At 46.2% G+C, this 15,257-nt stretch overlaps 1 protein-coding gene across 1 annotated transcript in view; it reads left to right on the top strand.

Annotated features, from left to right (window-relative positions):
- Positions 1-392: 392 nt before the first annotated feature.
- LOC306790074 (pleckstrin homology domain-containing family H member 1-like) overlaps positions 393-15,257 on the top strand; it is a gene marked incomplete at its 5' end in the record, with an annotated part of 24,132 nt that continues 9,267 nt past the window's right edge. Inside the window, one exon of the mRNA XM_079286172.1 lies at positions 393-536. Within this exon, the coding sequence (XP_079142298.1) occupies positions 393-536 (144 nt within the window). The remainder of the gene's footprint in view (positions 537-15,257) is intronic.

The raw sequence follows: 15,257 nt of genomic DNA, 5'->3' as shown, positions 1-15,257 counted from the left end.
AAGTGAGCAGAAACAGTGGATGTCCTGTGGAGGAACAGACCAGTTGGGATCAATAGCTTGGAGATAGAGGAGTGTGATTTTGAGCAGAAGCCAGACAGACACAGGCCTTTTGTGTAAAAGATGAGAGGACCGAGGCTGTGTGAATTCATGGAGTTTGCATGAGATGGTGTTGTTGTGCACGTGCGAGAATGCAGGCGTGCAAGCAACGTATGTGTGAATGAGGATGCGTGCGTGCATGTGCGTGGGTTCAATTGCAAGAGTATGCGTCCATTTTGATGCGTGTGTGTGTGTCGATCAGTGGCATTTGTTTATGTGGAGAAGAAAGCAGCTCACTGTCCCCTTGCTGTCCTGGGTCTAAAGTCTAGGCTGGCCTGGTCTGAGACCGGGTCTGCATGGCTGGAGCTCTGTGTCTCTGCACGCTGAAGCCCGGCCTTGTTCCCAGCTGTTTGTTCAGCTGGCCCACCAGCGGGGACACCAGGGACTCCAAACCCCCCTCTCAGGCCCAGTCGGACACCTCCGCCGCTGCACCCGCCCAGGTCACCAACCCCCTGACCCCCTCGCCCGGGGGTTATTTGCTCCGAGGCCGTCGTTTAAGAAGGGTGTTTTGTTCAGCCCTCGTTTGGCCTGCAGTGTCCGCTCAGGCTCTTGTCATCAGTGCCATTGATCTGCTCCAAATGAGCTGATTAGGGGGCCTGCATTTTGTCCTGTTGAGTGGGCCGGCCTAAGCCGGGCTGAGCTCGGCAGGATGAGGCGGGGGGGGGGGGTCACAAGGATGAGGGACACGGGGTCAGAGTGCACACAGAGCAAACACAGTTGGGCATTCACGCTCAAAGATGCAACATGAAATTAGCGGCTGTTTGAAGAGGATTGGATCAGGCCCGTTTCGGCTCTTGTTTGTTGTGTCAGTTCTGACCCCTGTGGCTTTGGTTGATGCTGCAGCGCTCAGATCAGTGTTGTCTCTGACAGCTCTCCCTTTGATTTTCATTAATGGACATCATGAACCCATTTCACTTCATCTTCTCGCTTAGTCAAGCGTCTTCTGATGTGCGGGCCGTTTTCCTTTTGTCGCCATAAAGGTTCAGGCCGTGAGGGCTTTGGTGAGTTCATGCACTCTCACTGTAACACAGATAGATTTATACATGTTCCCATCTCAAGCTGCTGCTTAATTGTCAGTATTTAAACTGATCTGAGATGGCCTGGTTATTTCAACCCCACACAGTATGACTGTAACATCTATGTAGAGTGTGGTTTCTACAAAAACTGTGCTGTTTTGAGAAGTGCGACTTTGGGGATGATCTGGCCCCTCACGCTGTTCTACGTAGCGCTCGTGTCTGCGTATGGCTGCGGAATGGAATGGGATCTCGCCCCTGATACCAACAGCACTGCATGTGCACCTGAGTGCATGCGTGCATGCGTGTGCATGATCGAATACACTCGTGCAATAATGTGTGTTGGTGTTTTTCCCTCTTTTTGAATCAATCTTGAATCCGTGTAATTCTAGTTGCAGTGTAATCTAACACTGCCAGCACTCCCTCCGCTGGGTCAGGGTTTAGAACGAGGCCCTGCTGAATGAGCTGCACATTACTCTGAGACACCCTTAACACTTGTCAGGGAGATATCGATGATATGAGAGGAAAGGAGTTTGTCTCAGGCCCAGAGATAAGGAGACGGGGCAGTTAACGACAGACGAGAAGAAGGCTTACCTACAATTACTCACACAATTTGTCGCGGAAGCACAAACAGAGACGCAGTGGTTTGAAATAATGAACAGTATTGTGTATCAGCGTAATGTGAACACATTGTGCACATGCGTGGTTAGAGACTCTCTTCATATATCTGGCCTGGGAGCTACAATGAGGCCTTTGTTGTCTTGCTTGTTTCCTTGCAAGCTGATATTTTCCACAATTTCAGCTGGTTTATGGTGTGAAAACGTTTCTTCCAGTGGGATAGTGAAACCGCGTACGTGTTGGATGGATGTCATGTAATTATCCAGTGCAAATGAAGCCGTCTTTGTCCTGGCATGTCTCTCTTTTCTTTCTTTTTTTTTTTTTAGCTATATAGGCCTCTGTGCTATGTTGTGTCACAGGTCAAAGTTGACAGGGTTAGGGTGGACACTGTGTCCTCACATCCGTCTTCATTAGAGGTCTGGAAGTACTCGGTGACCAGACCTCCTCCTCCTCCTTTTCAAAACTATCTGTCCACTTCTGATAAACAGCTCCATCAGAAGACGGGGCTCAGCAGTGTCAACACAGAGCTGCCTGACACGATCCACCGGTGAGATGCACTCTGCAGTAAACAAGACGCAATCCCTCCGAGATGCTCTCGCTCTGGTGAATGGGATGAGTTTCTATTCTAATTCGTTCATTTTTTCGAAACAGATGATGCATTGCTTACATTATTGGAGATAGATGGATGTGACAGCATGTTTCAGAATTAGTTTATGCCCTAAATTACACAGCCAAGTGTCCAACCGCGTCTGCTCTCTCGTTATCCATTGTTGTGAATTAAAAGTCTGTTAAATGCCACAAATAAAGTCAAGGAAATGGACTCTTTTACACATAACAAACTTTTACTACTGCCCTTGTGTCTTTTTATGTTGCAGCTCAACAGATTTGACGAAAACAACAACTTGTGTTGTTGCTGCCCTACATTAAAGCCTCACACGTGTGGAAACTTTACACGTTTTTGGCAGATGTGGCTTCACGTTTTGTGCAGGTCTGTTTTTTTCTCCATTATGTTAATTGGGCTCGCAGGGTGGCGATAAAGGAATGGCCATGCTGCCTTTTCAAGTGCACATTTAACTAAAAATAACCAAAAGTTAACGACAACTCTTCCTCGGCTGTAACTACGGGTCGAGATCTGCTACCTGAACAGCTGTTATGTCACACGCGCGAGGAAGAACTTGGCAAGTTGAATTTTGTACCAAGATAAATGTTATCGTCAGACATTGTACAGTTTACCAAAATCAGATGTATTTTGGAAACAAATCAATCTTAAACATGTGGGCATATGACTACAGGTTAGCATTAAAACGAGACGTCACATGTTAACGGGTGATCTGTAAAGGTGCATGTATACTGGAGGTGAATTGAGTTGCTGTTTCCCTTTGTTTCCAGTCTTTGTGCTAAGCTAAGCTAAGCTAAGCGACTGCTGGCTGTAGCTTCATATTTACCGTACACACATGGGAGTAGCACCAATCTTCTCATCTAATTCTGGACAAGAAAGCAAATAAAAGTATTTCCTAAAATGTCAAAGTATGCCACACCGTTACAAACACTTATAGTGTTGTGAAAATCAAAAACAGCTTTTAACAGTTTCTACTTTGGAGTTTAAACGTCAAAGCACTCCTCCAAACCCGCTGAATGCAAACTTTATTCTCTTGAGAGTAACTCGCTGACACCTGATTACTCTTGTCATGTTGCTCCCACTACAGAGAACCTTCTGGGTTTCAGTCCAAAAGTTCATCAAAGTAGATCCAAACTAGAGTGAACTAGATTGACTCAGACACTCGAACCGAACCAGACCAGACGCAACACATGCACGGGGACTGTCCCTCTTCCTCCCCAGGGACGCTATCCGAACAATGACATCACTGTGGTGTTGTCTGTCTGCGGCATTAACAAATCTGTGGTGAGGACCTGGCGGGGGGAAAAAGAGCAAAGGAGCGATGAAGGGAACGAGAGAAAGACGGAGATGGAAAGAAGGATGCATTGACAGAGACAGCAGCAGTGTCAGAGAGAGAGAGAGAGAGAGAGAGAGAGGGAGAGAGAGAGAGAGAGAGAGACAGAGAGAGAGACAGAGAGAGACAGAGAGAGACAGAGAGAGAGAGAGAGAGAGAGAGAGAGAGAGAGAGAGAGAGAGAGAGAGAGATAGAGGGAATAGAAGAGAGAGAGAGAGAGAGAGAGAGAGAGAGAGAGAGAGAGGGAATAGAAGAGAGAGAGAGAGAGAGACAGAGAGAGACAGAAAGAGACAGAGACAGAGAGAGAGAGAGAGAGAGAGAGAGAGAGAGAGAGGGAATAGAAGAGAGAGAGAGAGAGAGAGAGGGAATAGAAGAGAGAAAGCCTGGAGCTGTGGCTTGGCTGAACTCACCGTGAACCTCTGCAGATTTATTTTCTCCGGAGCTTGTTGCTCGCTCGAAGGGGGCCAGATTTACATGCCTCTCCCTGGACTGCTGTGAAGCTCGGCTAGGGGGAGCTGAGGATGGGACGAGGGGGCTGAAGGGACGGGATACGGTTGTGGAACGTAAGAAGAGACTTTCACAGAGTCCACTTTCTACTCCATTAGTTGCATGCTTGGTAATCAGCGTCATGTGCTCTGCTGGAGCATTCCCTGCTTACCAGCTTGCCATCCTAATGAGAAACACTCCCCCCATTAGCCGGGTGTTTCATTTTAAACCCCGTCGTTCTCATCGTCAGCCTTGGTGTGAGCCGACAGATCCCCGCTCCCACAGCTCGCTCCCTGCCTTCTCTGCGGTGACAAACCGCGAATGGTTATGTCATTTCTTTTAAACGCGATCCGGTTTACGTGAGCTGTGACGTAATGTGCTGCACTCGCACGCATGTAGAGACACAAAAACACTGGCATGAATAGATGCGTACGCAAAACACAGGTGCTTTCAGACGGGCGTCGTACGCAGGTCCAGCTTTATATTACAGTAAAAATGAAGAGAATCATTCATATTTGGCCGAGCTGAGGCAACGTGACACCATGCTGAGAGACTGTAATACATCATGTCTAACAACAGAAGGTTCTCCATCGAACTTAGACACCAACAGTACAATGCACTCAGACCACAATGACCTCGTTCCAGACATGTTTCACCATCGCAGCATGAAGCACTATTCATCGCTCTGCTGACAGTAGGTTCGTCGTATTAAATACTCTAGCCAATGCATTATGGGAAATGTAGGATCCAGTGTTTTTGGAGCTTGACGTTACTAGTGATTAAAAGTCAGGACATCTCGGCCTCTGCTTCTTTGGTTTGATGCTTATTTGTTTTTTTAAATCAGTTTCTTGTTCTTTTAAACCATTATGGAAGTACAGTACTAAATCACTGGCGTGGCCCTTTAAGAGAGCAAGTCAACCATGCTGCTTATGTGCCTTAGTTGTCCTTTTTCCTCAGTGATTCTGCAATACTAAAGAAAAGAAGATACGGCATCTTTGCCTTTGTACACTGAACTAAACCACGCCGGCATAATGCTGGCGTGACGTGTAACACATCAGCGCTGGCTGTCGTGTCCGCCATGCCGGCTCTGTTACTCCCTATGCTGCCGGAAACATGTTTCAGCGTTCTGTTTAGCTGTAAAATTAAAGTTTTTGACCCGGCCACCAAGTTGAAAACAGTCAAGCCAAAAACCAAGCACCACCCACCCTCTCTTGTCACTTCTGACTGCAACAAAAACAAGATGGCGACGGCGAAAATGCTCAACTCAAGGCTTCAAAACCGCAGTCTGCAAACCAATGGGTGACGTCGACCACTTCTTATATACAGTGTATGATGTCAACGTGGTGGTTGCCCGTTCCAAACACCAAACAGAAGCACAGCCTTGAGGTTTCCACACCAGATAGATCCAGCAGCGCTAACATACAATGCCTGGGAACAGTGTCCAGCTGTCCGGTTTCCATCCAAACGTCCCTCTAATTGAAACAGGATTTCCTCTTGTACTGTAATTGTAGAGGATAAAACTGTACGCAAGCTCACACTGGAGCCCACTGAGCACGAGAGGAATTAGCTGCCCCGCACCTCTGACTCAACTCTCGGTGAACCGCTTGTGGAACCAGGGGTCAGCGGCTCTGGCTTTCGTATCATTTTTCCCCTCCCACTTCTCTGCTGTTTTCGCTGAGGGTGAGTTCAGGAGGGTTCGGGAGGCAGGAAGGCTCTCCGCTCCTGATCCCAGCAGAGCTCAGGAGAATTTTGGCCGCTCGCTTCGTCTGACAGGTAACGCTCAACACACGCCCGTCTGTGCAGCCCAGCTGTGACCCAGAGAGGGAGGAGGTGTGTGAGGGCGAAAAGGGCAGACAAGAGACGGGTGTAAAGCATTAGACCTCAGCCCCGCTCACTCCATTTTGCACATGTTTTAGGTTTTACAATGAGGCGAAGAGGATGTGGGGGAAATAAAAGCATAAATTATCAACTCGGGTGCAACAGATGTTCCCTGATAAATGCCAACATCATTGATGATTTTGTTGACAATTTATTTTTCTTTCTCTAATGGTGCAATTTCTGTCTTCCTTCCTGTATTATAAGAGTTGAGTCTTTCTCCTCCAGAGCGTAGGGGAAGTTTTAATTGCGTTCGTTGTACAAATGTGTAGTTTTACTTCCCCAAATGCAAAGTAAGGGGTTTGCTAACAGCAACATTTTAATATGCTGAATCAGGTGAATCACTCACAATTTGTAACGTTGTGATTTTCAGTATCTGGTGTGACATCAAAAACAGAGAAGCTCGGAGAAAATGTGTTTTGACTCTTCAACAAGTCATGATAGACTCTTCCTGTGCAGCCAAACGTTTTCAATTCTACTTAAGATCCAAACGTTTCCAAAGATGCCAAATATGACAGGCTGAATTCTGGGTAAATGTGTAATAAATGATACATACGTACACATAATGCATCTATAATATTGTTATTTGATGGAATGGTGCAGCCATTGGCTTTGGACATTGCAGACACTAAACAACACTTTTTCCCAGCGACCTGGGAGCAACACAACAAGCTGTAAACACAACTTTGAGATGTTATCGCCTTATAAACTTGATGAGGCCAACGTGTTAGCGAACTGTTTACACCTCCAGTGAATCGGCCTCCCGCTCCCAGTTAAGGAGCAACATCTTAATAAATTTGGAGTCGTGTTTCTGGCCATCTGACAAATGTCAGTCAAGTGTTTACTCAATGTATTTGTCCACCAGTCACTGGACAGGGCAGGTAGCATCAGTCACAGAGCGGCCTGCTGCAACTGATGAGACTCAAAAACCAAAACATTGAGCTGAGAGATATTAAAACGCTTCATAGAGCTGAGGGTCCAAGATTGCGTCATTTGATTCATAGTTAACATTTAAAAAATTGAGTGGTGCAGCTTTAAGTTTTTGTGTTTTTTTTCCCTAATTAGAACAAGTTGAAAGGAAAACGACAAATATTGAATCAAAGCAGCTTTAAAGCTCCTAAAGGGAAAACTAACAGGGGAAATGGACGCTGAGAGGTTAAAACAAGAAGTCTGCGTGTAATAATAACCATATGTAAACATGGCTTTTTCTTCCATATATGTATGGTTGCAGCGCTGTTCCCAGGTTTTAAAGGTACAGGCTCATGTGATCATGTGTGTAAAGAGAGTAGGAGCAGATGGATGGTCACATTATTCCTGCAGGCTCCCAAAGCCACTGAAACCACTCGCATACTGCGCTTACATTAAAACACAACACACGAGAGCACAGACGCACTAAAACCACACATGAAGACGGTGCTGTGCTCATTTAAAAAAAATATATATTTTTTAAGGCTGATCAGAACTGCGTGCACACACTCGAGGCAAGAGGAGGAGGAGCAGATCAAAGAAAATGTGGTTAAAAAAGAGCACACAGTGGACACCCTCCTCCACATAAACAGGGGATCTCCTTACCAAAAACAAAGAGGCCTGAGCAGCCAACCCACATCCAGCGGAACAGTAAAACATGTTACATGGGCGGAAAGGTAGAGCAGAGAGAGGAGAGGGGAGATCAAGCTGGCCCACGGAGGTGTTTCCCACACACTGGGAGACACCTCGTCCTGTTTCTGTCTGCAGATGAACACACAGAAACACGTTAACGCAGAAGAGCAGACGCAAAGACACACTGCAGGGTTTCCCTAATCAGTCAGAGTGATGCGGTACATGAAATGAGCGGTGAAAGGCTTGTCTTCAGTGTCTTCATCATGGTATTTATTTTCCCTCCCCGCTCTGAGTCATGCTGCCCCCCCACCTCGCTTCACTCATTATACCACCAAAGCAGAACAGTGTTTGACTGGAAGATAAACATGTCTTACTTTGTTGTTTCTGTCTTTAGGTTTTAGCTTAAAGGAATAGTTCCTCATTTTAGGAGAGGTGCTTATTTGCTTTCTTGCTGAGATATGATCAGAGGATCGAGACTACTCTCATTGCTGTCCACTAAAGCAGCTTTAATATATATCTTTATAGATAACAATGGATGAATTGTCCGTTCATGAGCTCATTACTTTTCATCATTTTACACTCATCGCTCTCTGCCTTGTTTTTGGTCACAGCTGGCAGATGTTTTCACCAAACCAGTTGTGATAAACCAATTGAACACAACCAATAAACAAACGTACAAAGTATAGCTGCTAGCTGGTGAACATAGCGTAGCATTTAGCAGCTATAGAGCTCTCGTAGGCCAAAAAGAGCTAAAAGTAGAGCGACATTTGCCAGGTGGACCGGAAAACGACCCAAATCATATCTCCTAGATGTGTAAATAATAGACTGTTGGCTGACAAGTCAGCCATATCAACTAATACGCCAGTGTTGGTGTTTGAATATGAGCTGGTTACCATAGCTTAGCTTTAGCACAAAGACTTGAAAAGGGGGGAAAGCAGCTATCCCGGCTCTGCCCAAAGATAACTCCATCTGCATATTACCTCTAAAGGCTCACTGAAATACTCCACATTATACAACATTTCTTAATCTGCACTGTTGAACTCATTTCCTCCTGATTCCAGTCTTTATGCTAAGCTAAGCTAAACCGCTGCAGACAGATACAGTAGGAGATCTTCATCAAAATACATTGAGTGTTTTGTCTTAGAGGTTGAGCTGCTTTAGCTGCTCTTAAACACGGCCCTGGGTGTCTCTCTGGGGACGCAAACATGCTGGAGAGAGGGAGGGAAACAGTAGCTTAATGTGATCTGAGAACAACAACAACAACAACAACAACAATGCCTGGAAAGTTCACCTACCGGGCCACATTCTGCCGTGGTGTGTTTCCAGTCATTTAGGAGACCTACAGGTGTTTCATCCGTGCCAGGAAAAAACGCCTCAGGCATGCTGAAGCAGAAATATGATATTGTAAAAGGATAGGAAAGAACATAACACATGTGATGCTTAGTATATACATGCACGTTAGATGTGTTGTGTAAAGTCTGTGTGGTCTGTTTGGAAGAAACTGGGAAAATGAGACGTTTCTGCACCATTTCTACTTTGTTGTCACAGAGGAAAAGCAAACAGTGCTCGGTTGTTTGTTTCGGTGTTTGTCTCCATCATATGTGAGTGCCGGTGGAGGTCATGAGTCTCAGGCAGAAGACTGTTTCCAGAGCTCTCGGTTTTAAAGTGAACCTCTGCTCGTCTCTCAACCAGCGCAGAGACAGAGCACAAGTGGCACCCAGTGGACACAAGCAGCGCTGCACGCTGTCTGGTTTCTCAACTGACAGAAGGACGGCTGTCTGAGGCCTCGCTTCCCTTCCATCTCACCGGCTCAGTGAGACACGACCAGCTGCACCTGTGAAGAGTTAAAGAACCCTTTCAAATGTCGGGATATGCACTTGTTTTCTTTGTAGCCAAGAGATATTTGGGAAGAATGATTCGACCTGAGTCGTAAGCTAAATATAAAGCAGCAGCCAGTTAGCTTAGCTTAGCATAAAAACAAGGGGAGACAGCTCTCTGTCAAACAAGGAGATACTCTGGTCTGATTCGCCTTCACTGACCTCGTCATTAGTGTTCATCTGAAGACAGACGAGTGATTTCTGCAGCAACTCGTGTCGAGACTTGAACACGACGGGGAAGCTGTTGAAAGACATCTTGGGTCATGAGATGAATCACGAGTTATTGTTCCCCACGGTCATATAATGGATGAATCTAATGCTGCTGACTCATGCTCCGCTCTTACGATGATGACTACCTCGTAAAAAAATCGGAAAGCTTTCAACACTTAACACAAGGATGAAATAGGTTGGCCTGTGCGCCAGCTTTCCCTCTTGAAGATCGGCCCAATATTACATCCTGCATATTTCAAGACTTGGAGTGATGATGTGAAGTCACAGGATGGGCCTTCTTTTCACTGGGCGCTCATTTGTAGGTGTTTCTTGTCGTTTCTCCTCCCTTTCTTGTTTTTTACAGAGAGTGGTCAGAACATCTGCGTCCATCTGTCTGTTTGTCTTCCACTGACCTGAAACAACTCCTCTTCCTTCATAGATGTCGAGCCTGCACGCCTTTCTAAACACAATCCAGCTCTCAATGGCCGATTGTGTCTCCTACGGCGGAGTTACGCCTCTGGCCTTCTCTCCTTCCACCCACAAAGACTGCTGCTTCTGCCACGGCCCATTTGGTTATACACATAGACACACGTGTTCACGGCCTCTATGTCGAAAAAAGCAACGGTTGCGCTGTGTAAATATGGATACACGCAGTTGACTCATACACACCAGCATCCAAGCGCGCATGCAGAACCGTACAGCAGCCTCTCGCCTGACGGTCACATCTGCAGCCCAGATGTGCGCCACACCGAGGTGCTGCTGAGCGCAGGATGTTTTGCATTCCCTCTGTGGAACATGTGAGGCGTTCCTGCGGGCCGTCCGTCTGGCTGCATTAGTCGGTGTGTCACGGGGATCTGTTCGCCTCGGCCCCTTGTTGGCCGGCTCCTGGGGTTTGGGTACGACCGTCGGCGCGGTAACTCGGGGCAGATGTTGCGTGCTGAATCAGGTGGGGAGAGGAAACTCTGGCCCGGGCAGGAGGGAGACACTGGCTGCACTGTGTGGCGGTCCAGCCCTTTCGTAACAAAATCCTCCCGTCTCAACCATCTCTGCTGCTGCATGTGTCACACGTGATGTGGATAAGTCAACTTAATATTTCAATCGTCGCATTCATGAAATGTAACCTCTGCATCTAACCCATCCTCAGCATTCAGTAGCTGTGGGCCACTGTACTGTTCTATGCTGTGCTGTATCTGCCGCCCAATGAATTAACTGAGTACTGATGACCTCAGTGGTCCCTCCTAAGAAAGTACATTTCATATTTTGTTTTTTAGATACAGTAAAATAAAAAATTGTCACTGGCTTTGACAATTCTGGGCACACTCACTTTGGGTTTTACCTCCAGATAAAGTAGTTTAGAAGAACTGGGTAACTGTTGTGCCATGTTCCCGCTCTTAAAAATAGGGCCCAAATTGAAGAATAATCTTTTTTTAAATGAACCAGAATTTGAAAGAAAATGTTGTTTTCCTCTATAAATGTGTAGCTTGAATCCTGAATTCCATTTTCAGTCAGTAATACAGGCCATTTCTTACATCTTATTGAACTTTCCCACAGAGCTAGTTTTTCATTTTGCCCCTGTCCCCATGTCTATGCACAGCAGTTCACCAGTCTGGTGTTAAACTCACAGTTAAACTTATTTTACCCCGCGAACAGATTCCAGCCCAAGCAAGTGTGGCCCTCACACCACCTGCTGCAGGGTCATGGTCAAAGAGAGATGTGTACTGTGTGTGTGTGTGTACTGTGTGTGTGTGTGTGTGTGTGCGTATAGACGGATGCTTTCACACACACACACATAACTGACGCAGCATGGGGCTCCATTGTGTCCTAGTCAGTATACCAGGAACTGAATAACCAGTACGTCCTCCATCCTTCGCTCCAGTCGACGAGATATGGACAGCGAGGGACGGAGAGCTGGAACTCCCCTTTGATCAGACTGTCCGTTAGTCAATGGGATGTGGCGTTGCTGGGGGTGCGGAGCGGCGGGAGGAGGCGGGTGGGGCGGAGTTCAGGGAGAGAGTGCTCAATTGTCTTGTCCCTTTCTTTTTCGGGACGCAAACCCCCACCAAGAAGCTGATACCCAGGTCGTGACCCTTTAGCCCCCCTCTGGTCCGCCCCGTCGGGGCTCGTACATGAAGGACGCTTTCTGTCCCGTGCAACTGCTGAACGACCCCCTTTTCAGAAACATATACACGCTAACTGTCTTACTTGCCACCCTGCTTCTGTCAGGAGGTTGAGGTTGATGCGTTGGCGGGGGGGGGGGGGGGGCTTTATTCTTTTTTTGGAGTAGATTAAAGACAAAAACTGACATGGGGCAAATTGACTCTGTCAGTGTGTTTTAGTTACGGCAGCATCTGCTGCTGCAAGTGTGGTGATAGTTAAAAAGAAAAAAGGACGGAGAACGTTTTCTGAGAAATGGAGAGGGGGGGGGGGCAGCAGAAGGGTTTGTTTCAAGAGTCTGGTGTTATTTACTCTGTTGTTATATGTGTGTGTGTGTGTGTGTGTACAGCCAAGGCCATCAAAGAGCAGAACATTTGGTCATTAACAGAGCTGTTGTGTTTTAGAGTTTATTTTGCACAATTCAAACAACAAAATTTAAAATAATCAAACACAACAGAAATAAATGAGTATCACAGTGCAGTGACAGCTGTATGACGTATTTTTCATGTGGTGAGTGCAATACGTCGACACAAAAAGAAAGAATCTGCAGTCTCCCTGTATAGGATGCACAGATGAGAAGGCCTAACACGTTCTTGGTTTCCATTTACTCATGAAAACTGAGGGAAAACACAAGATATCCAGCGTGTGGAAAACATGACGCAACGTGTCACCAGTTGAGGATTTTCAATAACAAAAGAAGAAAAAAGAAAATCGAGTTATTGTTCAGACGTGCGAGGTACACGGAGTCCTTGTCTGACAACAGTGGCGTCGGTTAGTCAAGCAAATGAGTCTGGTTAGTGTTGTCTGCTGGGAAGAAAAGCAAAAAATAACATCAAACTCAGCAACATGACATAATGCACTGCCTTACAGAATCCAAGACAAAAACAATGCTGCATTCAAATCTATAATTGGTTTAATATGAATCACTGACAAACAATATTGGTGGAAATACTCATCGAATACATCTGAAAGCATTTGTCTGATAACGGTTTGATGTATTTGGATAAACACATGAATTACTTCGTGCATGACTCAAGATAATCTGAGGGCAGCTCCGACATACGGCCCCCTGGTTGGTGAATCTGGCTGTGTGCTTACGGTATTAAAGGGCAACTCTGCAGATTTTAAATCGGGTTTTTTCTCGTCATGGCATGTAGTACTGTCTGTGCACGGGAATGCAGCTATACAGTGTCCTCTGTGGCTCTGGATGGAAGTATGAGAGCAGAAACCATCTTTTTCTCGTGCTGAATTCACCTCTAAAGCAGAATAGAAACTGAAGGTGACGCCTACATTATTACATCATCTCGAGGCCCCATCTTGTCAAGTGGCCCTGAGGTTTCATGGCCTTTCTTTTTTTGTTTAGTTTACGCTAACGTGATACATATTCCCAAATAAATCTGTGTTTAATCACGTAAGCATAGAGAGGGAGCGAAACAAAAGGCTGAGGCAAGGCACGTTTATTGTTGCACCATTCAACAGCAAGGCAATTCAAAGTGCCTTACATAAAACAGAGAGGTCCCGTTACTGTCCAGCAGAGGACAGCATGTCACTGATACAGTAAAGTTTGAGCTCGCCTACTTTCCTCTTCTCTCTCTCTCTCTCTCTCTCTCTCTCTCTCTCTCTCTCAGTCACACATTCTCTCCCTCCATTGTCCCTTTTCATCTGTCTCTTCTTCCCTCGTGAGCTCTTTCGCTGTCAGCTTTGCTAAAGTTGCTCACGGACAGAGAATGCCACACGGGCGGGCAAACACACCATATGGTCTGGTTCTTGAGTTGAGTAGCAGAAGGCTGTTTTTCCTCTCCTCCGTACTGCCGTCTGCTTCAGCCTGAATCTGCTAAAACCATCACCCCCCCCATCTAACCTACACACTGTTTTTTCTCCCTCCATGAACACTTTCCTCTCCTCCTCACTCATCTCTCTCTCTCTCTCTCTCTCTTCATTCTTCACCTACAAATCTATCTTTTTCTTCCTCTCTGGAACCAAATGCTGTCAGAGCCATTGACTCTCAGTGGATGACGTCAGCTCCCCGCTCACTGAGATGAAAGAAGCTGACATAAGAAAAGAAAGGCCAGGTGGGATGAGTCCAATGTGTTCTTCTTACCAGACCTCTTTCATATTTCTCACATTTTTCCCCGTCAGGGAAGATGCACCACAGATCCAGAACTCGTGGTTTTTACTTTAACCGAATGCAGAAGCAAAACTCAGCTCCATGTTTGTCGAGTTCCACAAATCTCAAGTTATTGTTTCTATTTGTTCGGCGCTACTTCTTGTCTTCCAATTTTAAAGGACTGTTAAATCTGTTAAATGTTAAAGTTTGTGTGGTCAGAATTAATGTCCCATTGACTATCGTGAGGACACGTTTCACACAAAGTTCAAGTTCACATATCCAACTGTTGAATTGTGATCTGATTCACCGTTAGATCCTGTAAAGTGTATGGAGATCTAAAGAAGCCTGTGAAAACACACTCAGTTGTTGGCCAGCAGCATGGCTTCAGCGTCTGTCTGTTCGTTGGTCCAGACTGAAATATCGCAACAATATTCGATGGAATGACATGAAGTTGGTTCACTTATTCGTGGAAGCTTCTTTTAAATTCATAACCTGAGTAATCGCTTTCTTTGGTCACGCGTTTCTATGAGTCGGCTACGGTGGCCCAGAAGAGACAGTGTTTGAATTGCACTTGCACAGCGCATGAGAGTGTGCTGGCTTTGGGTTTACAAGCCTGTCGCAGCTCTCTCTGTGTCGTTCCAGCTCCCTTAAAGGCCCGTGTGGACCTCTGGTCGGCCCTTTCAACAACAACAAAGCCAGTTTGGTATGTGTTGACACAAAGCCGCCCTCGGTGTCTCCTCTCCTCCTCTGCAGACGCTAACAATCTAACAAGCAGACAACAAACACCTCTCAGCGCTGACTGACCGAGGGATTTACAGCTGCATGAACGTCTGCTTTTGGGGATGTGCTGAACAGTTTCCCTTCAGGTCATTTTTAGCTGTTTTCTGCGCTGTCAACACGTCAAACCGCGAGTGACGACGACCAGTCTGCAGCAACAGTATTTTGGGAATGTACGGCTGAGATGAGCCTCTCTGAACTTTGTTGCCAAACTTTTCTTGTCTAAATAAATGTAAATGTGATGTTTTCTTACCAAATCAAGAGCATGTGTGTGGTATGTTTGGTGCCTCCTGAGAAAAACAAGAATGTGTCAGTGCCGATCCCTTTGTGGGGCATTCACACTCGTCTATGTCCTCAACAGGTGGAAGATACAGCAGCAAAGCCGGGTGTTCATGCAGGCTGTGTGAAGGTCTGTGTGCGCCTCACGCCTTCTCTTGAAGCTCACCTCCCCCCCCCCCCCCCCCCCCCCCTAAATCTGTGAATTGTTTTGTAT

The sequence above is a fragment of the Melanostigma gelatinosum genome (genome assembly GCF_949748355.1).
Source record: "Melanostigma gelatinosum genome assembly, chromosome: 16".
NCBI classification, from domain to species: domain Eukaryota; kingdom Metazoa; phylum Chordata; class Actinopteri; order Perciformes; family Zoarcidae; genus Melanostigma; species Melanostigma gelatinosum.
This window is presented reverse-complemented; position numbering and strand designations above follow the sequence as displayed.